Genomic DNA, 26,834 nt, shown 5'->3' with positions numbered 1-26,834 from the left:
AACAGGATCCTCTTAATCCATGCAAGTAGCATGCTCTTGTTCTGTCAGCCATGACTGGGTTCTTCTAAGTAATTCACAATTGTATTTTTGAGTGTTGCTCACACTTATGATGTCAACCTCCCGAAGAGTGTAGCTTACAAGTGTTTTTTACCAAGTGTTTTATCCACTATGCCACGGGTCGTTCCAAATTAAATAAAGTGTTCTGTTTGAAATTCTGTGCAGATTTCCAAGTTCAATAGATGCCCAAGTTCGATACAAAGATTCCAAAGCTCGACAAGCTACACCTGAAGAAGGTTATAGCTTGTATCAATTTGAAAAGTAGTGAAAATGACATTCAAGATAAGAACAGTAGTCCAAAGAATTCAAATGATACAGATTTTTATTTTAATCTTAACTTTTGTGTCGATAACACCCTCAATAGATAAAATAGAAGTTGTTTCATATTTTTAAAGTCTTTGTTTTCTTTTTTTATTTGGTCGTAAATCTGCAAAAATGTTTTGTGTTTTAAACAGTATTACGGAGGTAAGTCAAGATTAGTGTGCATATGACAGCACCAGTAATGAAATGACACATTTTAAATTGATATACAGCATTACTATAATGGATGCAGGACACACGATCCTGTGAAAAGAAGGAAATATATATATATATATATATATATATATATATATATATAGTGCTAGTGCACTTACTGATCCGCGCTATTTTTTAAATCATATTTCCAAGTTTAATTGAAGTTGTATGATATGGTTTTTTTATTCAATTGTAAGGTTAAAGTATAGAATAGGTACAAAACACCCTCCCCTGTTAAGAATGGCTTTTTAAATAATAACGTTATTATTTCAGCACAGATCAATAAGTGCACTAATATCATATATATATATATATATATATATATATATATATATATATATATATATATATATATATATATATATATATATATATATAAAGCTGAGGTTATTGTTTTCCAGAGGTTAAGTAACCAATGAAGTATAACTAGGTTAATACAAGAGTGCTCAATGCCAAAGTAGAGTAGGATATGCTCTTTATTTGTTTTTACATAAGCAGTAATATGTTTCTACACAGTCATGAACATGTTTCGATCAGCTAGTTACCAGTAACTAGAGACTTCGTCAGGCGATACAGCTTATACGAAAGCAAAGTTTGCAGTGAAAATATCAGATCTTCCTCGTCCAAGGAAGTTAATATCAGGAGGTTGTCAAATTTTGTGAAAAATAAGATTTGGTTGTACGTAAATAAGGCCCAATAGCGTTGCGGATTTGAGTCGTGTTGAGATATAGGAATGAACGGGAAAGGATAGGAGGGGGAGGGGGTGGGGTTAAAGATCGAAATAGAGATAATGTAAGACTAGAAAGAATAGTATTAAATCTGAAACCCCTTTTAGTCAAAATTCACATTCCCCTGCTGATTGAAACTATACACATTAGTATGTTTAAGATTTAGGGTGGCCATCACACACGCATATGGATACTATTAAAAAAATTAATCATTTTAATCTTTTCTTAATAGTTAAAGGAAGAATGAATTACTTTTTGATCCTCCAAAATTAGAAAAGAATTCGATAGCATTTAAACTGTTGAATAGAAACTCATTTACACTGTCTCTAAAATCCAACTTTGTGGAACAATTTGGTAAAAAACAATAAAAACAAAGTGAAGTATGCATGGTCCCCCGTGAGTGCACAGTGAACGAAGCATAAAAAAATGACTAAGTTCAGCATTTCCATACCCCCCCCCACATTTAGCCCCAAAAGTCCCCAAGGCCTTAACATATTTAAATTTGAGTTCAGCACCATGCAAAACTGCTAAATAGACATATACAGTAGATTTTGGACAAATATGGTAAAATAGTCCCAAAGATGGAGTGTTTTATGTCTGCAGTTATTGCAAAGTACAAAATAAATTCGTTTGTTAGAAAAGACGCAAGTTAAAAAAAAAAAAAAGAAAGAAGAAAGCCCACACACGCGCACACACGTGAATTAGAGTGACAAACCAAATAAAATTATATAGAAATCAGTTAGTTACAACTTTTCAGAAAGTTTTATAAAAATCCAAGGCATCAATTTTTTTAATAAGCATAAAAGTTTCAATTTTAGCCATTTTAATCTGAAAGGCACCTGTAGGCAGCAACTGGAGTTTTCTCGGAAAATTTGTTCTGATACTTTTTTTACTCATATCATGTTTAATGTTTGTGCAAAATTTCAAAAAATTCCAAGGCGTAGTTATTGAGGAAAGTGCGGACAGACGGACAGACAAGGGTGAATTTACAGGTCCTCCCTCCTTTTGTCAGGGAACCAAAAAACAGAATAAATAAATAAACAAAACGAAAATTAAAGTAAAGCAATGTCGATTAGATAATATTTTGTCAGTTATTAAAAGCTATTAAACTAAAATTGATTACATCAAAAAGATTTGAGCATATTAAACGTTGGTACGAGTCCACTTAAATTCGCTGGAAATATTTTTGTTTTCATTTTCAGAAATTCCTTTTTTTGTTGCATATATTTTTTAATTTTCATTCATTTTATATTCCATCTAGGCAACGGTGGGACACGGGTCCTGCTAGTAAAAATAAAGTGAAAACAACAAAAGGTTGTTAAACTTTTTAAAGGATTTGATTCTGTTTTTGTTACTAGATTTTAATAAAATTTTAAATGTTCTGATCTCCTTTAATTCCAGGGACCAAGAGGGAGAAGAGGAAAACGAGGCAAAAAAGGAGAAAAGGGCGATCAAGTGAGTTGAAATGCTTTAAGTTTTATTATTTTTATTATAAGTCGTTTTTCTTTTCCTTTTTAAAAGATATTTTGTTTTCAAAAACACACAAAAAAAAACAGTATATTATTTTAAATAATTTAAAATTAATTTTTGTATTTTTGCCAAACAATTTGCTCTCAATATCATGATTTTTTTTTTTTCATTTTTTTTTTGTTTTGTGAAATTATTTAACACAATAAAATTTCAAGTGGTTTGTCACTCTAATTCACGTGTGTGCGCGTGTGTGGGCTTTCTTCTTTCTTTTTTTTTTTTAACTTGCGTCTTTTCTAACAAACGAATTTATTTTTTATCTCAGTTATCAGGCAATGGAAATTACTAGCAATTTCCACAAGAAAAAAAAAATGCTAGCAATTTCTATGCAAGAGAAAAAAAATAAATTCAGTGTATTTTTGTTAACCTCAACAGTTTTTTGCATGTATACACCTGTTTAATACACGTATCTCAACTATTTCAAATTTGACATTTTGTTTTTTAATGAAAAAAAAAATATTTACTTACTAGAAACGGTCTAAATAAAAAGTAATAAAATATAGGTGAATTTTATAGTATAGACAAAAAAAAGTGGTAAAAAAGCAAAAAAACAAAAAAAATACATAACAAATAAATTTTACCAAAGGCAAGAAATTAATGGCTGATATTAAACAGTCATCTGCTGAGTTTCGGGAATCATTTAAAAATCGAAAATTAAACTAATACTTGTAGAAACCCGCTCAATAAATGCTACGGTGGGTGGGTTTCTGCTAGTATTTTGTTTAATTTTCTGTTTGAGCAATTATTGAGACTCTCTAGACAACCGTCCAATGTCAACCATTTTTTCTTGTCCCACTTAAGATTCTGCACTACTTGCATTTCAAAGTAAATAAACGCATTAAAATAATTTGAACACAAACAAACTTATGCAGGTAGGTAGCAAGAGTAACTTATCTTACATTTAGTAAAATTTAGTTTCCATATATTTGTTTCTGATCACTTTTTTTCTTTTGTTGTCTATACTACAAAATGGCCAAAAATAGAAATCTGTGAGATCTTGACCAGACATTCAAAAGTATAGATATATTTTATTTTATTTGGAAGGGGAGTGGGGGGGGTTGAAACTGTTGGCGTTCTTCTATCTTCTTCGATCAAGAATAAAGTAAGCGTTGTTGTAAGCTTTAGGTTATTTTCTTGGTTGTAATTTTTTTTTTCTGGTAAAAACATCTGAATTAATTTTAATTACATGATTTTCTTGAAAACAAGTCCACGTATACTGTTTAAGAAATTTAAATTTTATTTATTGAATGTAATATATTATATATAAGACCTTTTTTATTCTTAATAACGTGAATAGGTTAGCAAAATCATTAATATGGAACAAAAAACTAGATCCTATATCCGGAACGTTTTTGTTCTTGTTTTTTTTTTTAAAGAGAGGTGGTGTTTAATCAATACTGCTGAGGAGTTATGATTTAATTTACCGTTTTGATTTTAAACCCCCCTCCCCCGAAACACCGTTTTATGGTAAAGAACTCATGATCCCTAAAATAATATTAGGACTAGTGTGAATTCTTGGAAGCAAGCTAATACAGTGATTAATTGACTTTCAAACAAAATGGTTTTCTAACGAAGGATATGAGATTCAAAGTTGGTTTTTGTTTTGTTTTGTTTTTTTTAAATATATTTTTAAAGGCTGGAGACCAATACTTTTCTAATACATTTATGCTCCCTCAATGTAAATACTCTCAACTAACCCAACAAGCAGCATAGTCCTACCCTTCACTGTAGAGGTCCTTAGATGCTGGAAAACCTAATACTTTTCTTTCCCTCAGACTGCTAGACTTTGGAATTCCCTCCCAGTCTCCTGTTTCCCTGGCTGTACTGACATGCAAAAATTTAAATGTAATGTGAACAGACGTCTCGCTGCTCGACTCACTACATAGTGTTCCTATAAGTATGGTCCCAAATTGTAACTCCTTATGTCCATTGATTTTGACGCAGCTTTCGACTAAGTAGATTGCAAAAGTCTTTGGGACATCATGTTCAATTGGAGCCACTGCAAACGTTGCTACAAGTTAAGTCAAGTGGCAATATGGCTTGTTTGAGGTAAATAAGATTTAAAAGAAAATTTAAAAAGAACTTATGTATATGTGAAATAATGCCATAAGCTTAACTAATTTGCATATTGCTTTTCAAAAGGACATCTCATTAGTCTGCTATTCATTTTTATTAGTATTGATTGTTTTCATTTTACTATAATCACATACTTCTATTTAGGAATATATCATGGATTAAGTCTTAGCATTTTGGATAAAGAGAGTCGGTTCTTCTACATCGTTGTATTCATATGAAATACTTTTGTCTTTAATTTAAAAGAGTGTTATGAAAAGGGTAGATAATTCAAACTTTTTTGGGAGGAGATGGAAGGGGGAAGTAAATACAAAATCAAGCCTTCAGAGGATACATTAAAATTAAAAGATTTATTGAGATAAATCAAACATCAAATAATTTATAAACCAGATGTAATTTAAAGAAAAATGTAATTGAAATGAAGTAAAGTTTAATTGAAAGAAACGAAAAATGTTTTGCACTATTCACGTTGCTCATTCAGAATGAGAAATCAGATTCGACAAGTTTTATTTGTTTTATTTGATTATCTCCCCCTCCCACAAGAAAAGTTTGAATTATCCCTCCTCACTTACGTTTTTTTAATTAAAGATGGGATTATTTTATATGTACATAATGATACATAAGCACCAAAGATTCTTTTCAGTAAATTTAATTTTAGCGGTCACAGTTCTTGATTTCCTCAGTTTTCCCCGATAACAAGAACCCACTAATATTTTTATAATTTAGCCACAATATTTCGCCTCAGTTCATTTTATGTCTCTTTTATCTTTATTCATGGTTAATCATCCTTTCTCACAAAAAAATATCCTTATTTTTATTCATATCATTTATATTTTTAAAAATTTGGGGTTTTTTTGTTTTTTGTTTTTTTGTTTTGTTTTTTTTCATTAAAAAAAAAAAAAATTTGAAATTGAGATACATATTTTTTCAAAAGTTTTTGATGTGGTCTATCCGTGTGTTTTGTGCCTGGCTACGTACGGTTAAGGAACTGCCTTCGTGGAAACTGTTTCTTATCTGCTACTACTTACTACTACTACCTACACGTAATCGATACTGCAGGGAATTCCAGGCTTAGATGCACCCTGTCCTGTCGGTCAAGATGGCTTACCGTTACCAGGCTGTGGCTCACATCACCAGTTACAGGTAAACAATTTCAGCATGTAAAATACAACACGCTTGCAGTTGCGCACGTGCATCAACCTTTCTTTTTTTTTTTTTTTTGTCGGCAAAGTTAAACTTTGAGCTAAGAATAAAAAAAAAAAAAACAGGGTGAAATTGGAAACAATATGAATTAAATATTAAAAAAATATATATATATTTTCACCTCGAATTTGGATTCAAAAATTATTTCTTATATATATTTGTTATTATTATTTGTATTTGTAAGTAGTTCTCACACAGACCATCCTCATCAGAGATTACTCACTGACAACTGGTGGTAGAATCTGCATGAAAGACAAGTCTCACTATATACCCAGTACTCTCCACCTCTTTCGATAACCTTTACAAATGACTTTGTGTTATCGCAACAGCCACTTGCCATTGGATTCTCACTGGCAATGACTGTTGGTCTTCACTTGAATTTGGTGAAAGGAACACTGCCTTACTTAAGACTTAAAACTTTTTGGGTTTGTACTAAAGTCAGTTTGTTTGTTTTTATTCTTGAACGAAATATTTTTCATTTATACATGGTCTTCAAAAAATAATTTATTTTAAAAGTTTGATAACATCAAAACTGTATTTCTGATAAGTAAATTCATACACTAAAAAGAAATTTTTAAAAATTGTTCTACTGTATCATTTTTAATACGCCATCTTGCTTTATGCCATCTTGTACTACACAATCTTTCTGAGTATGTTTTCTGTTTTTTCTGTGTGTTGGATAGAAGAAAATGTACCAATTATGATGACCTTCTTTCTTTCTTTTTTTTTTTTAAATTAAAATCGCTTCAAAGAAGGTATGAACCCACTAGATGTAAGGAACTAAAAGAATATATAAATACTATTTTTAAATAAATAATAAAAAATCTAGCCCTACGTAAGTGTTAGATGGATAGATTCCAACCTTCAAAACAGCAATTCTTCCCCCTTTTGTCAGAAACATTGCTCATGAAATGTGAAATCTAAAGGATGAAATAAGGGAAGCAAGAGTTACAGGGCTGTCGAAAGTAAAATCAATGTTTACTTTCTATTTTACATCTACTTGATGCTACCTGATTTTTTTTTTTTTCATGTGAAGTTTTTTTAAATAGTGAAGTTTTTTTAAATAGTGAAGTTTTTTTAAATAGTGAAGTTTTTTTAAATAGTGAAGTTTTCAGGAGAAAAACTACCAACAGTTGATCAATTAAAGTCATTTATTGGAGAAGACAATTTGAGAATAACTCTGGGAATTTTGAAAGAATGTGATGCAGCCATTTGCAAGATATTTTCGTAGATGTGTGTGGCAAGTTGATGGCATTCGTTTGGATGGCATACATTTTTAATACATATTGTTGTGTATAAGTTAAAGCAGCAATTCTTCCCCATTTATCAGAAATATCGCTCATGAAATGTGAAGATTAAAGAACAACAAATAAGGAAAGTGAGAGTTACAAGGCTACCAAAAGCAAACTCAAGATCCACTTTTAACTCTTCATCTACTTGATGCCGCCTAATTTTTTTTTTTTTGGGGGGGGGGGGAAATTGAGACACAATTATTTGCAAGACATTTGTAAGACGTGTAGCAAGTTGATAGCATTTGTTCGAATATCATACATTTTCAATATATATATTGTTTCCTTGTGTATAAGTTTTGCTATTATCAGAAATAGTTTTGGTGTTCTTAAAATCTAAAAATGGATTATGTCTCTTTGAAAACCGTGTATTTTTACCATTTCCACATTTAAACATGGATTCATCATAATTTTTTGATTTTTAAGAAAGCGATCACTTTATAACGTCTTTACTATAACACAAATATCCTATCATGTTTTGGAATTTTTGTGATAAATTGTAAGATTTGAAAAAAAAGATACACCTGAAGATTTACATTAGCTTAGACATGTGAATGACAACCAAGTTGAGCATAGTAATCCGAATAATCCAATTAATTCAATATTTTTCAATGTAGTTTCTGACTTTTTGAGATGAGGATTGGTTATTCATATTATTTGGATTCTTAGGACTACTGTTCTCATCTTGAGTATAATTTTCACGTTTCCGCTCAAAATTTCATCCAAATTCCCAAGTTTGACAGAAACATTCCCGAATTCGACAAGATACACTGGAAGAAGGTTGGAGGTTACATCGACCGAAACGTTGTGAAAATCACACTCCAGATGAGAACAGTAGTCTGATGAATCCAAATAATACGAATATTTTCTAATTTGCATCATTTGGATTATTCAGACTACTGTTCTCATCTGGGTTTTTTGGGGAGGTACGTGTAACCTCTGATCTTCTTCAGGTGTATCTTTATGAACTTGGGAACCTTTACAGAACTTCAAACTGAACCCTTTATTTAATTCACAAGGTGTAGATTGTTCTCGTTCTATCAGCCATGGATGGGTAGAAACGCTCATTAATATGTTATTCTTAATTATTGTAGTCCGTAGTAAGAACAATTTTAGCATGAATTTTGGGAGCTTTAAATCTAATCTTGTCTAGGTGTGTAGTAGTATTATTATAGTGTGTATTTAAGCAGCATATTTTCATTTAGGCAAACGTTATTAAATAATATGGAGTGTTTTTGCTTGATAAAACTTTTTAATTATTTTCAATTTTTCACATAATTCAGTTAGTATTTCTGTCAAGCAAAAACACTGTTATTTAATAATGTCTCATCTTCATATATATTATTCGATTATGGCTGTTGAGACAAGAACAAAACATCCTATAGATTAAATAAATGGTTCAATTCGAAATTCTTTATAGATTGCTGAGTTCAGTATAAAGTTTTGAAAGTTTGAAACAATGTACTTGAAGATCGAAGGTTATATTTGTCAAAACATAAAAATAATAACCAAGATAAAAATTATACTCCGAATAATGTAAATAACCCAATCACTTTTAAACAATATTTTTCTAGTTTCATTCAATATATATGTATATATATATAATAATTCTCCAGTTTCCAAATATACAGTTTTCCCAGTTGGTCATTTATTATTTTACAATATGAAATAATATTATAATGGACACTTTTGAAAAGTAATAAATGACAACTGAAAAAACTTGATACTTAAAACTTGGAGAATTATTATATTACACTCTATATGCTCTGGATCACAGAACAGGCATTCATTGAGCTTGGACTTTTTACAAAATTTATATTAAAAAAATTTTTCATTACAAAAAACTTTATTTATTAGAAAGATTTTTAATTCATTACGATTGGTATATACAAACTGAGTACATTTCAAGAGTATATATATATATATATATATATATATATATATATATATATATATATATATATATATATATATATATATGCATTATTAAACGATTAGTAGTAACTTTTATCATTATCCAAAGCCATTCTATAATTACTGTAAATAAAAGTTAAACTAAAATTCACTCAGTCTTTTGATCTGGCTCAAATTAAACATTGCCATTTTTCTTATTTTCTTCTCTCATTTAGACTCTCTTCCCCTGACCATTTTTTGTTTCTCAAAGTATGTTTTGAGAGGAAAGGATCTGATCACTTCCAACATACTTTCTTTTTTTATTTACCTTGTCTCACAATGCAAATAAATCATAAAAATGTTTTTTCGTGCTAATTTATTATTTCTTCATTGTTATTTTCCCTATTTAATTATATGTTCTCAGGAAAACACACTCAATGGCCGACCGTTTCCTTTCAGAATTTCTAACATGTGCATCATAAAACTATCAACATTTAAATAGCAAATATTATAATTTTATGCAATTATTTCTACTTTTATAGTTTAAAGTCCTAACAAGAATTCAACAGGGGCAAACACAAGAGTTAGTGTAATAGAAAACTGTTAGTGTTTTTACCAATTCATCAATTTTCAGATTAATAGAACCTATTTCTAGGTGTCATCATCAGATTAAGAGAAGTACCTTGGTAAGAAGAACGTTTTGTATTTTATTTTTTGAGAAAATATTTGATCATTAATTTTGAAGCTTCTACAGAATTGCGACAAGATGTTCGGAAATTGTAAAACTGAATTTCACATGAAAACAATTGTATCTACGTATTACTTTTATTTTTAAGATGATTATATCAAAAAAATTACAAAAATTGATAGGGTAGAACATTTTTTATTAAAGAAAATAAATAAAATTTTAAGAAAACAACCGTAAAACACAGGAGAGTTCAACAGGGAGATAATTTTCTGTTCAAATTAAACAAAGATGGTGGCAAATTTTCACCTTTTAACATGATTAAAGTTGTTTTGCTTAATAATTCAGAAATATTCAGGTAATTTCGACCGTATAATTTGGAAGCTACCATTATAACTTATTAGAATTGACAAAAAAAAATCAGTTAAAACCAGTGTTTTTTTTCTGAAAACTCCATTTATCGACTACAAAATCTCATTCCAATTCTGTAGAAGCACCTTAATTTTTTTTTTTTAATAAAAAAATGTATTTCTTGAAAAAGAATATATTTCGAAAATTAAATTTAAAATAAAAAGGTATGGTTCTTGTTCAGATTTCTTCCCATATTAAAAAAACAAAACTAAAGAAAAATCTGTAATGACGAAGTGAAAATATATTTCAAAATCAAGCTGATCAAATAGTTTTATTTTTAAATAAAAAAATTAAATCTTATGAGTATCCGAGAATGGACACTCTCGCCGACCATTTTAGAAAATATCTCCAGAAACTTACTAGATTTATGCTGTAATTATTTTCTTTAAAAATAAAATTACTTGATCAATTTAGGTGATTTTTGGAATATGATATTTTCGTTTTGTCATTTTTATGTACACAGACATGACAGAAAGAATAGACACTAAGATAAATATTTTTCCTAAAATAAATATATGCTTATTTATATTTACAGATAAGAATAGTGTTGAAATAAGATTATCATTAAAATTGCATCTAACAACATTGAAGCATGCCACAAACCAAAGGAGCATCAGACCTATCAGAGTTTCTGTGAAGACGGATCATAGATAACATGAAGGTAGTTTTAGTCAATGCAAAATAGCAGGAAATCTTTCAATACTCCTTTTCTACTGTTAATAGAGTAATCATGCAGTTCACAAGAGAGGACAAAGAGTGCACAAAACCTCATCTAGGTCACCCCTGGCCCTATGAAAGAACCTTGCTTCTTGTGAAAAGAAATTGTGAAGAGGATCCATGGTGCGAAGCCTCTGACATTGCAGCACAAGCTGGAGTCAGTCCCAGAACAGCTGTCAGGTATCTTCACAAGCTGGGGTATTATGGTAGAGCAGCAAGAAGGTAACATCTTCTTCATCCTGCCAATATCAAGCACAGAAAAGATTGGGCTCATGAGATAGTTGCAAGAACTATGACGTTTTGGACCAATGTCGTTTTCTCTGATGAGTCACGATTTTCATTATTTCCCAACAGTGGAAGGATATGGATAATGAGACTCCCTCAGCAAGAGTTTGACTTAAAAAGACTGCAGCCAATGCTGCAATATGGGGGTTTCTTGGTTATGGTATGGGGTGCAATTTGGAGTGATGGTCACTCAAACCTGGTGGAGTTCGAGGGAAACATCAATTCTGCTAAATATATATTTCAATATTACATGAACGACTCCTACCAATATTCTCACGTGGTAAAATGAACCAAGTTAACTCTCTATTTATGGAAGATGAAGCTCCTTGTCACTCTGCTCGAATGACAGAACATTGGTTGAGCCAAAATGGGATTAATAAACTTCCATGGTTAAGTTAGTCCCCGGATATGAACAACTGAAAATCTTTGGAGCATATTAGACCGGAACCTTCGCAAAAAGAAAATGAAGCTATCTTCTAAGCTTAAACTTTTAGCATTATTGCATCAGACATGGCAAGAAATTCCCCAAAATAATGTTTGTCAACTGACCAATGTGATACCTACAAGGGTCCTAGCATTAAAAACAGCAAAGAGAATGTCAGCCAAATATTAGTTATTAAATTTTTTACATTTATTTTTTATTTTGTTCTATAAATTATGTGTTCATTGAAATAAAAGGTGTCTATTCTTTTCTGTCATGTCTGTGTACATCATACAGATCTTTCTTTATTTTTGCTTTTTAATGTAGGGGGAATTCTTGACAAGAACCAAAGGTATTTCTTAGTTGTCTCCCTTTATTGAATAGCCAATGGTTATTTTGGAATCTTAAAATACAAAAGTACAGAAAATTTTTAACGTAACAACTAAAGTAGCTATATTATATCTATTTTTTAAAAAAAATTCACTGAAATGAATGAATTAACAGTGGTCAGAAATTGCTATCAAATTAGTGTTAAATTTTAACAATCGAAATTATGATTTTTCTATTTCCATTTTTCAACTTTTCTCAAGCTTGAGGTTAGATGTTTCATGAATGGTTTCCAACTTTTTCTGTCTGTTGCTATTTCACTTTTTACACTGTTTTAAGTGCCCTACCATGTAGTTGTAGGCCATCAACATCAATATGTCCACACCATGAAGCATTTTGGATGATTGACGGTAGGCGAGATACAAGTTGAGGCATCGTTGAGCAAAATTCTTTTTCATGGAGGCTCGTAGAGAGAGACTAGCAATTTTCTCCGCCTGATGCATAGGTGTCGTTCTGACGTTTTGTTGTCAACCATGTTTCGCAGCCATACAAGAGTGCAGGTCGGACATATATGGTCCTGGATATGACCATAAACTATATCCGATGATGAGGCCCCAGCTTGCAGGCTTTGGGGAGTGTGGAGCCACCCTTTAATTGCCATTGCTCCCAGGTCCACTCTGACCCGGAGTGGTGGTACCTGTTAGGGTCTCAACTATGGGTGAAATAGAAATCGACTTGAAAAAAACAAATATATTCTATTAAAAAAAACTTGTCTTCAAAATCACTGGATTCGGCATTAAATAACCTGAAAAGGGTTGATATGTCGTAAAACAAAAACAACCAACCAACAACCAACGGACATATATTGTTGTACCTTGCCATTCTCACATATGATGAGATTTTTGCCTTTTGTAAAATTGTCGACAGTTGCCTGAAGACTTTCCATGTAGCAGATATACATTGTTTTATAGTTGTATCAGTTTGTCCACAGATGCATTTTAATATTAATCTTAAAATTAAAATCAGGAGAAAAGGATTGTCATTGACATATAAATTAAGGCAAAGTATAAAGGCATCAGGAGAAAAAAAAAAAAATATATATATATATATACGTACATATATATATATATATATATATATATATTTCGCACATTTCTTTTTTTTTTTACATAGGCATCACCTCTTATCAAGGCTCAGAGGCCACTCGAGGGTAATGGTTAAAGAGTGTACAATAGTCAATTTGGCAATATAGTAATCGTCAGTAAATGAAATTCGGTAAATTTGTTAACTTAAGTGAAACAGCTCATCAAGAACTTGTTTACGTTGGACTTGAAGACAACCATATTGTAGTCAGCTGGAAAGTAGGCAAACGGAAGACTGTTCCACAGGCGTACAGTTCTAAGAATGGAATTTACGTTTAAGTTAAGGCACTGATAAAGAGTGGGAGAAATTATTAATAGTGTTTTCAGCTATATAAGTGTTTCTCATGAAAGTTTGGCAAGGGGGGACCATAGATTGGAGCCCAGATGAGCACGCACTTGCCATGAAAATAACAATAAAGCAGAGACAGGCTCACAACATCTCTTCTGTGAGAAAGAGGTTGCAGGGAAGAGAAAAGGGCATCCCCTACTAGGCTATGAAGTCTATTTTGAACTCTATCAAGGCAGAATAAGTCCTTTCTAGCAGCTCCTGCCCAGATGAGGCAACAGTACTCCATCCTTGGACGTACCTGGTTCTTATATTGATAAAGAATTGCATCAGCAGTGAGATATCTACTGGATCGATAGAAGGATCCTACCATTTTTCCAGCGACCTTGGCTACGGATTTGATGTATGTGTTCCATTTCAGATCATTGTTAAAATTTCTGCACTCAGAGCCATTTAAAGCAGCAGTTAAAAATTGATTAAAGTATGGAATCGCTATATAATTGCTAGTTAGTGTAAAAATTGAAAACTTGGAAAATTATAATCTTCAAAAAAAGTGTAAAACGATATTGAAAGTAATGTTCATGAATCAAGATATAGTCATATAATAACATTCAATCAATAAAATTGGTTGAGAATCGGTAAAATCTGTAGTATTAGTGTGAATATATCCGCAGTATGTATATATATATATATATATATATATATATATATATTTATATAAAATGGGTTAATAAATTCCAACGAAAAAAAGATGTATATTTAAATAAGGGAGTAGTCACCAACAATGTGTATTTTTTAACATTATTTTATTATTCCGTGTCTTGGTTTTTCATTGAGAATTATGTTTGGATCATTGTAATAATGTTTTTAAAAGTCATTGAAATCGTTTACGTGCGTTTCAGATTTACTATAATAATATAATAATTATTAAATATCTACAGACACTAGTGTTTCATCCTTTTGAGAATCATCAGTGCAGGGTGGTGTCACGATTAACGCCAGTCAAGAGATTCGAACCCTGGCAACAAAAGTCATGTCTGGCTTCATTCGCAAGGACCCGAAACACTAGACTACCATAAACCGCAAGAGATACAGTTGATATTAAACATTTATTCTTATTAAATGCTTTTAGCATCAGTCAGAGTGACCTTATTATTATATGACGATCTGAGTGTATTAACTAAGTTGACTGACTTTATTACAACTGAAAGTGCTTAGGGATAAGAAACAAGTTTCTTAAAGGGACCGACATTATTATTTACTATAATAATTATTAAATACTTACAGGCACTAGTGTTTCATCCTTTCGGGAATCATCAGTGTGTGTATATATATATATATATATATATATATATATATATATATATATATAAAACTCAAATGACCTTGTAACGAGTGATGTAACCTACTTTCTGGTTTAGAACATCCGGTTGCACATGCACGCATAAACATTAACCCATAACAATGTAAACAAATAAACACAAATCGCTTCTTTTGCAGATTTTGACCTGCGCACTAAAATATTAACGTTATTATTTCGAAATTATTATTTAACATGGGAAGAGTGGAGGTGTTTTGCAACTATTCTTTATTACAACTATACTGTCGCTATTTTCTTACAACTAAACAACTTTAACCCGTTGACAAACATAAGAACAATTGTAGTAAAGCCAAGACTACTACTACTACTACTCTCTATCCATCCTTTTTTCTTCCTTCCTTCCTTCTTTTTTTATTTTTTGTTTACATTTCTAGATACAAAATAGTTGTGTGAGAACGGTGAATTTGTTGACACATTTACTAATCTGTTTCAATAGTAGTTTTATTTTACTTATTTAGGTTTTATTTTTTTGCTTCAGGTTTTATTAATTTTTTTTGGGGGGGGGATTTTAAGTTTCTATAACTTGGTTGAAGGATTCCAATATGGATTTGTCATTCTTATATTTCTCATCGGTAGGTTCAGGTGCGTTTTTTCTGCTAAATAACGTTCGTCAGTGTTCGATTCGTAGGAAAATCATGTTTAATTTTCGATTTTTGAGCGATTATTCGGAAAAATAGTAACTTTACACGAATAGGGAGGATTTTTTTTTGTTTCATATTTGAGTGATCCCTCCGTGATTTTTCATTTTAATATACTTTCATACAAATGTTTCTGTTATGTCAAAAAAAAACTATTTTCTTTATGTCACACATGTCATGCTCAGACATGAATTCCATAGCTAATATAACATACTGACCCAACGGGTCACGGGTAGTCATATATATATATATATATATATATATATATATATATATATATATTCGCTATCTCACAGCTCCTCAGTGTGACCAGACAGGCAATTGCTTCAGGCTGAGTTGGAAACCCTGGCGTTTGTTTTCAACAATTCAAACTTCTCCCCATCTCATTATTGAGGAAGGAACATTTTACTGTTTATATAAACAATATCAGTTGTTGAAGAGTGTTCTACTGATTTTTACGAATGAACATATATATATATATATATATATATATATATATTGTGATCAGATCTCCTATCTTTTTGTTTTCTTGTCATAATATTTTAATACTTTGCATGTTAATAATATTTGATTTCTTGGTTGATGATAAAGAATGTTTAAAAACAAAAGTCTGGATGCAAATGGCAGAATCTTTTTCTTCCAAAATTCTAATCCTTTCCCAATCGTTTGAATAATTTAGTTGCATGCAAATATTCTCAGAGACTAGAGTTTATAAAAACAAGTTTTTTTTTTTTTTTGTTATTTTAAATAGCAATAAATTTAAATAGCGATAGACATTCTGAAAATTATGTAATATCGTAGATTAATATTAATAGTATAAGTGACCCTTAAAAAATGCCACTCATGGAATCGTTAATAAAATCCACAATCCTTTCTGCAATCCAACCATATTTAATACAAATAAACTTTAGTCTATGCATGACTTGTCCTCCAAGTTTTTAGTTTTGAATGTCAGACCGTAATTGTTTTTATCGCCATTCAATGATAAGTACACCTGGATACAACATATAAATTGTCAAAAACAATGACACATTCCTCTCTTGGCACTGTCCTTATTTTAGCTACGAACCAGAGAGCTAGAAAATGTTCCTACCTTTCTGACTGACAGGGGAATCTCCCCTCCTGAGATCCCTCCTTTCTGTCTCCACTGGAAAACACTCCATCACCCAAGAATATGAATCAGTTTATGCCTGATGTTTTCTTTTTATTATTTCTATTCATCACAAACAAGTCACACTGCCATTGAGTCGAATTAGTGAATTAGGGGTCAGATTTATAAATGAGGAGTTGTGCAGAATAGAGAAAATTTGCAATAATTCTAATATACTTTTCTCTTGGAATTATACTGATATTCAAAAACCAACTAAGAATTGTCCTAGTGACATATGGCCGAGTGGTCCTAGACGTTGAATCAAGGTTTACAGTTACCCAAAGGTGCTGAGTTCAATCCTGAACGAAGGCAGTGAAAAAGTAACATTCAAAACAGAGAATCAACAACTATGTACCAGAGCCTAGCTGGAGTCCGAACACGGTACCCCCGTAATAATAAAAAAGGGTTGGGTTTGAGACTCCTAACAAACGGTTCCCCAGTTCGATACAAAACACCTAATAAAGGCCGGAGGGCAAAACGGCCGAAACGTTGTGACTCTTACAACCAAGATGAGGAAGTCAGTCCGACAATCTCAATCAATGAAAACACCTCATCTCAAAATACAAAAATACAGACAATTACAATACTGATATTCAGTTGAAAAATAATTTGAGGATTGTTTAAATAGATGTTATCTGTGAGATAATTCCATGCCTAAAACTCGAGGAGTGTGTAAAACCCATTCAGGATTAAATCTCCTGTTCATGAGACGATTATCAAATTGCTCCCTATGTATTATTGAATTGTGATATAACAAAGACTGTTGAATATTCATAACTGTATCTTGGTGGACAAGTCAGGCATAGATTTAAGTTTATTTGCACCAAATATGGTTGAATTGCAGAAAGGATTCTATATTTCATTACCAATTCGATAGGTGGCATTTTTGGGAAGGCGTCACTCTGTAGTTTTAGTTAAAATAATAAAAAAAAAATGCATGGTTAAGAATGCAGTGTAATAATAATTTAACTGATAAGAATTAATTGATCGTTAGATTTATTTAAAGGTAAGTCGATATTTTATTTATTCAGATTATATTTTCAAGACTTTTTTCTTTTATCTTATTGAATTAACAAGTATGCAAAATACAGTGCGAGTGGCCTGTCGCAGGAGTAGGCTTGAAAGTTTTATCAATAAAAATGACAGATACAAATACTTTAATTTGTGAGGAAGATTGGTTGATTGGTTGTTTTTGTTTTACGGCATATCAACACTTTTCAGGTTATTTAATGCCGAATTCAGTGATTTTGAAAAACTTTTTATAGAATTTTTTTTTTTTTTTTTCAAGTCGGTTTCTATTTAACCCATGGTTGGGACCCTAAAAGGTACTACCACTCTGGATCAGAGTGGACATGGGAGCAATGGCAATTAAAAGGTGGCTCCACACTCCCCAAAGCCTGCAAGCTGGGGCTTCATCATCGGATATAGTTTAATACCATATCCAGGACGTGTGAGGAAGGGATGAATGTAACGATATTGGACGTGTAAAAGTAATGTTAAAAACAAACTGTATGTTCCGTAAGGTTATGTTAATCAGGAAAGTAGAATATTCCATTATAGATTCAAAGATTAGTATCAGTGTGATGTGTCAGGATATGATATCATAGATAGGAAATTGTCAGTAACACGTAACAGGATATGATGTCATAGATAGGAAATTGTCAGTAACACGTAACAGGATATGATGTCATAAATAGGAAATTCTCAGTAACACGTAACAGATAGGTTAATCAAATCATTTTCTTTCTTTTTTTTTTTTTTTTTTTTTTTGAACCGTGGTATTGTTTGAGACAACTGCTCTTTGCCTTATGGGGTGGGAGATAGGTTTGTGAAGATCCATAGTGTTTATGTGTGTATATCGTATCCTGTAAAAAATAAAATCTCCAATACTAACGATTACTATGATACTATCCCATTAATTACTGTACACGCAATAACTCTTATCCCTGAGTGGCTTCCGAGCCTTGATAAGTGGTGACCTCCATGTAAAAAATAAAAAATAAAATTAGATTAAAAAATAAGTAGAAAGCATTGGACATACAGCTTAATCATGTTGACATATCAATTCTCATTAGATCACTAAAGTTAAGCAAGATAGTCTGGTCAGTACTAGATGGGTTACCATTTCGGAATGCTAGATGCTGTTTATCATCTTCCTTGGATGCACATGCTTGTTAATTTGATATCCTCTGTAAACTTCCTCTTTTAGAGGAAACTGGTATAGTTCGAGTAGAACTAATACCACATAAAGTATTACTGGTTCAGTTTAAAGCATTGTTAAACCTTAAATAAGCATACTACAACCTCTGTTTTTAAAAAAGCAGGAGACAACATCAATGAAAAGAGAAAAAGAAACATTGAGCAACCATTTACATGTCAAAAAGAAAAGACTTCAACGGTGTAATAATTATATGATAAGCTGATCCACCTATTTCAGAAATAATGAACTGCTCCAAAAAAAAATGAATATAGTTACATTTAAACGCTAGTGGCAGTTATGGCCCCAGAATCATGACATGTACTAATGTCATATACTTTCGTTAATACAATTTTGTTAATTATACTACTATGTTCGTTTTGATTATTACTGGAACCACAAGTCCACAACAGTATTACAAAGAATTAGTTGACCATAATGCTGCAGTTCTGATAGTCCCCAAACGATCTCAGCTCCAGTGTAAGATTCTAAACATTTAAAACAGAATTCTGAATTCAAAATACTCTGAAATTAATCTGGGAAAAAAAGGCACACGTGATGTAATACAAATCTGACATGTACGAAGAGAAATAGTACCTTAATGTCCTGCTGCAATCAACTACTCTAAGTTAGTCACATACTGATCGACTGCAAAAAATATAAGAACATTCGTAAGAAAAACTATCACGCAACAACTCTTGCACAGATATTCAAAGAAGTACCTGCCCCTCAAATATTAGAGTATGTAACAAAAGAAACAAAAAAAAAACAGACTATTTCTAACTCTTCTAGAACAAACACTAACAGAAATCGGTTTGACTGCAATATCACTAAGTGAGCTATTACTGACCGTAACTTTTCTACCAATGAAGAATTTATTTTCAGACTATAATATCTGGCACAGAATGACCCACTGCGGTTGATTTGCTATAAAAAAACTAAACTCCTTCTCCTGCAATCTGCGTGAGATTTGTTCTTTTACATGCACTTTCTTTGGATAAAATAGCATCAGAAAATCATCCATAATTTTCTTTCTATCCATGTATGTTGTGCAGTAAACTCCTGTGTTTTTTTCCATTGAGAATATGCATGTTATACATATATATACTATTTTGCAGTTGTCAGTCGCAATTCGATTTGATGTCACTAGTTTTTTTGTAGGGAGCTGTCAATGTTTATCTCCCTCCTATGATAGGAAGATGTGACACAAGGTCGTGAAAGTGTCATTTTGAAAAGCCAGCACCTTAGAGGAAGAGCACTTTAGCCTACAAAAAAAATACATAGGTACTCCGTCAACATTCTTTGGTAGACGCGCCTCAGGCGATTAGCAATGATAACGTAACCCCTTCTCACAGGGTAAGAAAGCAAAGTCTGGGGAAGTGAATCTCTTAGAACTGCACAGGACAAGGACCGTGATTCAGCTAATAGAGAATATGCCACCTCGACAATAGCCTAGACTGGTGGCTTTTGGGGCCAAGAGAACCCTCCCTCCCCCTCGACTGGGAGCTGTTGCTGTATTTTCATTCACAGAGCCTAATATTCTCAAATAGTCACTGTTGCAATATTTTAAGTGGATAATGGGGTAGTTATTTAAATGCTGCCCACCTCAGCATTATTTGGCACAAGGCCTGGAAAGTGGGAACCCCGCAGGCTCCCCTAAAGGAGGGGCACTCCTGCAATTTTAAAAATTGCCTGAGTAACCCCGTCGGCATTCCCCGGTCGGGGCGCCTCAGGCAGCAAGCAATAAACTTGCCCCACCAGAAAGCCCGGTGGCAAGGCCTGGGAGGGTGGACCTCCTAGGTATTACCCAGGCGGTGTACCTCAGTCCAACAGGTGCTGGGCCGGTTCCTGGCCCCTCACCTGTTGGGCTGAGTGTCAAGTGACAAATCCTTGACATGTACTACCCTGTCTCCCTGCAGCCGAAGCCGCTAGGAGACACATCCCATCAAAAGAGTGTTTTAATGGGGTATGATCCCACACAGTCGGACGATTCTATTTATAAACGATGCTGCTAAGAACTGACGAATCAAATTAATTCACGTTCTGCTACCAAACAATCAGAAACCAGAATTGCTTCATAAATATTAAACCTTTTCTGGAGCAATTTCACATGTTCTTTTCCCGGGTTTCGACACGATAAGAATATTTTGTTCTGTGGGACTGTCTACTACAAACAAGTCACCTCCCAGGACTTGTGTGTAACAGCGAACCATCTGAAACTGTTCTGAAAGTCAAAATGGTTTACACTTCTAGAGTCACCCATTTGAGGATGACCTACATACAACGTTGCTTAAATTTCAGTGATCTAATGAGTAACTTTTATTTCTTAAACTTTAACATTAAACCATCACACACACACACACACACACACACGCAAAAAACTAGGTTTTTATCAGTAGTGTAGCAGTTTGAAAAATTATCCTTTCAATGAGAAATGACATATTTTTCACTAAAATAAGGTTTAACTGATTTTAAGATTTACATGTAAAATTAAGGCGGATCATACTATAAAATTAACATACCAAATTAAAAAGCAATCCTGGATAAAGCCTAGAAGTTTCAAAACCATTTCCATTTCTAAAATTAGTAGTATTTATGGTAGAAAAGTTTATCGTTGCGACGCAACGAATTTTTTACTATAATACGCAACGACGTTGCGTATTATAGTAAAAAATTATTTTTTTTATGGCTTTCATGTGAGATAAGGTAAAAAAAAAAAAATTTTCTTTAATGATTAGGATGAATTTCTTTTCAGTGCATTTTGCATGAATTTTGCATGAATGCTGCCTGCAATTTTTATTTTCATTGTATCTTGATGTTTGCTTGCTTGATGTATCGAGAGACTTCACTCCTCATCTAATGTTTCCTAGTTTTTCTTTTTATAAAAATACACTATTTCTTGTCCTGTAATTTTAAATTGATCTAATACTAATTTGTGTATTCATTTTTTTTTTTTTTTCGTTATGGACTGTTATCCTCATCTTCATAGTTGTTGTTGCTTCACCACGTTTCGGCCAACTCATCCTCTGGCCTTCTTCAGGTTTTTTCAGTAAAAAAAAAAAATTGAATACACAAATTATGAAACCTCATCTCAAAGGATTCGAAAAAAAATATCCAATACCTCCTAGTGTACTAGAATAAAAAGGAAGAAATAAGGTAAAAGTGATGAATTAATAAGTAAAAGCTATATTAATATATAACTAAAAATGTTTTAAAAAAATATATAACTGCTTTTTTTTTAATCAAAATAATAGAAATACATAATAAGGGGAAACCACTCTTGTTTGTTATGCTTGAATTGTCGCCCTTAATTTGAGAGCAAATTTATGCATAATCGTTATTTACGAAGATCCTTCCAAAAGATATCATCAGGCAGCGACTTGACTATTCAAAATTTTTTTTTGTTTTTGTTTTTTTAACAAAGCGTTAAAGAGTTATGAATATGGGAGTGGTACCATCAAAACGAGCGCCCTTTTGCGCCCCAGAATTTATTTTCCTGCATAGTCACCATCATTCTCAATGCAGTTCTGCTTCTGACGCACGTCCACGACAGGGGTTGCTTTCTTAGAGTCTCACACTGTCAATATCTGCAACACAGAGATGAAACATTAAAGTCATGAATGCATAAGTTTAGGCATCATAACAATGCAATTTTGCAATTTACCATCTCCACTGATACATTCAAGCAGAATTAAAAAAATAAAAAATAAAAAATTAAAAAAAAAAATAGAAAAAAGAGGCATTACTTTTGGAACGCCCTTCGTATATTTCTTCACAATTTTCTTGCTCACACCATTTTTTCCATATATATACATATATATATATATATATATATATATATATATATATATATATATATATATATATATATATATATACTCGGGTTTTTTATATTCAAAAGTAATGGACTAATGAATTCAACGAGGTTGTTAGATAGTGCTCAATAAAAAGAGCTGATAATACTTGTTTATTGTTATATAAACATGCTCACATCCAGCTGCTACAAATAGCCACTTGTTTCAATCAAACAACAGATATCATCAGGCAGCGACTTGACTATTCAAAAGTTCAATGAATAATTCATTGAAAAGTTCGATGAATAATTCATTGAACTTTTGAATAGTCAAGTCGCTGCCTGATGATATCTGTTGTTTGATTGAAACAAGTGGCTATTTGTAGCAGCTGGATGTGAGCATGTTTATATAACAATAAACAAGTATATATATATATATATATATATATATATATATATATATATATATATATATATATTATGAGGTTGTTTACAATACAATAGAGGCTAAAACGATGAAAGAGAAGGTAAATAACAATGAAGCGATAGCGGCAATGTATATGTCATGTTTTTATTCAATAAAGCTTATTTATGTTTCTGAATTTTTGAGATGAGGATTGGTTATTCGTATTATTTGGATTCATCGGACTACTGTTCTCACCTTGAGTGTGATTTTCACAACGTTTCAGTTGATGTAACCTCCAACCTTCTTCAGGTGTATCTTGTCGAACTTGGGAATGTTTCTGTCAAACTCAGGAATTTGGATGGAATTTCGAGCGGAACCCTTTATTTACTTCACAGGAGTAGCATGCTTGCAGACCCATGGCGCATTGGTTAGAGTATTTTGAAAAATCAATTGTAAAAAGTGATATTCTGGCGGTTGAAGGTTCAATCCTCAGTGTGGGCGACCGAAAAGTACAATTGCGAATTACTTAGAACATCTATCCAGTCATGGCTGACGGAACAAGAGCATGCTACCCCAGTGAAGTAAATAATGCGTTCTGCTCGAAATTCTGTCCAAATTCTCGAGTTTGACAGAAACATTCCCGAGTTTGATTGAGGAAGGTCGTAGGTTACATCGACCGAAACGTGAAAATCACACTCAAGAACAGTAATCCGATGAATCCAAATAATATAAAAGCTTATTTATTTGTTCATTTTCAATGTATCTGTCACTTAATGCTATATAAAGTCTGGAATAATGGAAAATATATATTTTGATATTTCGAGACAAATGCTCCACTTCAAGAAATATTTATTTAAAAGTAAATCAGTTTTTTTTTAATAAAAATACCACATATATTGTCTGCTCACTTTATTTTAGTTCATCTTCTCTTTCAACATTATGCCCTCTACCACATTGCAAACATCTTTATTAAATAGTTATATACTTGTAATGCTTCAAACAAACTGCCATACTCTTATAAATACATCATCCAAATAGAGCTGTTTTAGCAGATCGGGATTCTTCAGTGTGGCTAGACTAGCAAGTGTATCTATGCCAAGATCCAAACCTCGAATGAATGGTTACATCCAAATGTAATCCATGGTATTGTGTCTTACCTTCTAACAAATCCTCACTGACAGTAGAAGGAAATATAGCACTATATGTATTTTATTTGCTTGCATATTTTCCATGCTACGTGTAACCTAATAGATATCTATTCTTTACAGATAATTTATTATTTTATACTAACTGAAACCTTAATTGCTTTTATATTTTAGTTCTATTATTTTATTTCTGTAAACATAACTTTTATTTTTAACAGTGGAAGTAAATCACTAATCTCATCATTTTTACTATTTTTGATTTTTAATTATTAGGTATTTGCACCAGAGGACGCATGTATTAACTAGTAAATAAAAAGTTCATACGATAGTCTAAAATATCCAATACAAAAGTTTTTTAAGAACAATATTGCATTAACAGTTTTTGTACTGCTGAAACTAAGAAACAACCAAAGCTCAAATTTTATTTTTGTATGACTTCGAAAAGATATTTTTTATCTTACATTAGAGATTTCAGAAATAAAGACAATTTTTTTTTCCTATTATAAAAAGAAAAGATTTCAAACTCAGGAATTATTTTTACAACATTTTGAGCAATTTAAATAATTATTTAAAATTGTCTTCATTATAATAAATTTTCTTGCTGGAAATAGTTCTTCTCAGAAACAAAGTGGATTGAATTATTTTTAGTCTAATGAACATGCTACAAGGATAAAAAAGAAGAAATCGCTAATTAGAATCAAATATCGATTTGTCAGATAATCTGATAATTTTTATCAATTAGAACATATAAAGGAAAGTTATGTTTTCTGTCTGTTTTGCTAAAACTCAGAAACTACCAAAGATACACTTACAAACTTTACATATTCTGATTTAGTATGATGTCAAACAGGTTTTAGTAAAAAATAAAAAATAAATAAAAATACTCTAATATTAATTCATTCAAGATCAGCAGAATCCAAATTAGTAAATGTGAAATCAGAAAAAAATATTCTTTCATTCAATAAATTAAGAGAACTCACTTCATAAATAACTAGCAAGTTTAGTCATTGTTGCTCAGGACAAAGGTGTAACATTTTTCTATTAAAACTTCTATCTTTCTCTTTTTCTTTCCCTCTCAAATCAACATTACTTCCCTTTAGTTACTAGCATACAACCCCCGCCCTCCACTCAAATATTATTTATTCAGGGCGGCACTGACGAAGAAAATGCCAACTTTGTGGGTGTTTGTTTTGTGGTTTGTTTTGACCCGACATGCATATATACAGACAATTGCTTTTTATATTAGATATTTTAAAGTTATTTCTCCTCAACTATTAAAAAGTTTGGGTAATTAATAAATGAAACATTCTAATCTTTTTTTTTTTTTTTTTACTGCTCTCGTATTCTGACAAATTCTTGAACCTTTTCATTTTATTGCAAAAAAACTGTTATTTAAAAATATTTTAAATGTAAGATTTATCTTATCTTTTTTTTCTTGTTTTTCAGAATGTACATTTTGTTTTTAAAAAAACATTTGAAACTAATAAAACTGTTTTATTATCACAGTTCGACCTTTTATCATTATCGTTCTGAAGAATGTCCTTTGTTTTGTTTTCATTGTTAAATCTTTTGCACTTTGTAAACAACAATGAACTTATATTGATCTGCAAACGAACGCATAGATTGCTACATAAATCAAACTTACAGCTGCTTCTACTTTAACAACTAATCCTGATTTAAGATAGCTTGATGATGGCTTAGGACAATTTCTTTTTAAAACTGTATTGTGTCCCCGTGAAATAATAAAAAAAATATATATCTATTAGTATGACGTTTCTGAATTTTTGAGGTGAGGATTGGTTATTCGTATTATTTGAATTCATCAAACTACTATTCTCATCTTGTGTGATATTCACAACGTTTCGGTTGATGTAACCTCCGACCTTCTCCAGGTGTATCTTGTCGAACTCGGGAATGTTTCTGTCAAACTCAGGAATTTGGACGGAATTTCGAGTGGAAACATGATGTAAAAAAAAAGAGTTCTGCTCGATATTCTGTCCAAATCCCCGAGTTCGACAAGATACGCCTGAAGAAGGTCGGAGGTTACATTGAGCGAAACATTGTGAAAATCACACTCAAGATGAGAACATTAGTCAGATGAATCCAAAATAATATGAATATCTATCAGTGTTAGGACAATTCTAATAATTTTCTTGATTCCAATACAATTACCGATTCTGTTCCAAATTCTGATACAATTATGAATTCTGATTCTAAAATCGCTTACTTACCAAAACAATAGAATTTAATTTTTGGTGTGTATGGTCCTTCCTGATCTACTTTTAAACGTAGATATAATTCTCTTTTTAATTTTACAAGTTACTTTGTTTTCCCTTTATGTATTGGATGTATTTTGATAAACTAATCGTGAAATTTCCATCAATTTTTTTTTCATGCATGCCATGTTTCCTTATTTAACGGGGACATATATAACAGAGTACACAGAACAGGGACTGATAATGGCATTCATAATACTGTGTACGATAATGACTGCAAGGACATTTCTTTTAACACATATTATTAATAGAAGGCTGATATAGGTGAAAAGAGAGACGTGTAATACA

The 26,834-nt window shown here is 31.7% G+C and overlaps 1 protein-coding gene across 31 annotated transcripts in view; it reads left to right on the top strand.

The window, feature by feature from the left end:
- The window catches only part of LOC145249546 (uncharacterized), a 517,983-nt gene that overhangs the window by 478,096 nt on the left and 13,053 nt on the right, over positions 1-26,834 (top strand). For 22 of the 31 annotated variants that reach the window (XM_080111217.1, XM_080111215.1, XM_080111198.1 and 19 more), the window contains 2 exons: positions 2,703-2,756; positions 5,961-6,044. In XM_080111217.1, coding sequence (XP_079967343.1) covers positions 2,703-2,756; positions 5,961-6,044 — 138 coding nt within the window. The remainder of the gene's footprint in view (positions 1-2,702; positions 2,757-5,960; positions 6,045-26,834) is intronic. The other 9 variants (XR_013863546.1, XR_013863545.1, XM_080111222.1 and 6 more) reach the window with 1 other exon arrangement.

This window comes from Euprymna scolopes, chromosome 28 (assembly GCF_053919585.1).
Source record: "Euprymna scolopes isolate OS-2025 chromosome 28, ASM5391958v1, whole genome shotgun sequence".
Classification (NCBI taxonomy): Eukaryota; Metazoa; Mollusca; class Cephalopoda; order Sepiida; family Sepiolidae; genus Euprymna; species Euprymna scolopes.
This window is presented reverse-complemented; position numbering and strand designations above follow the sequence as displayed.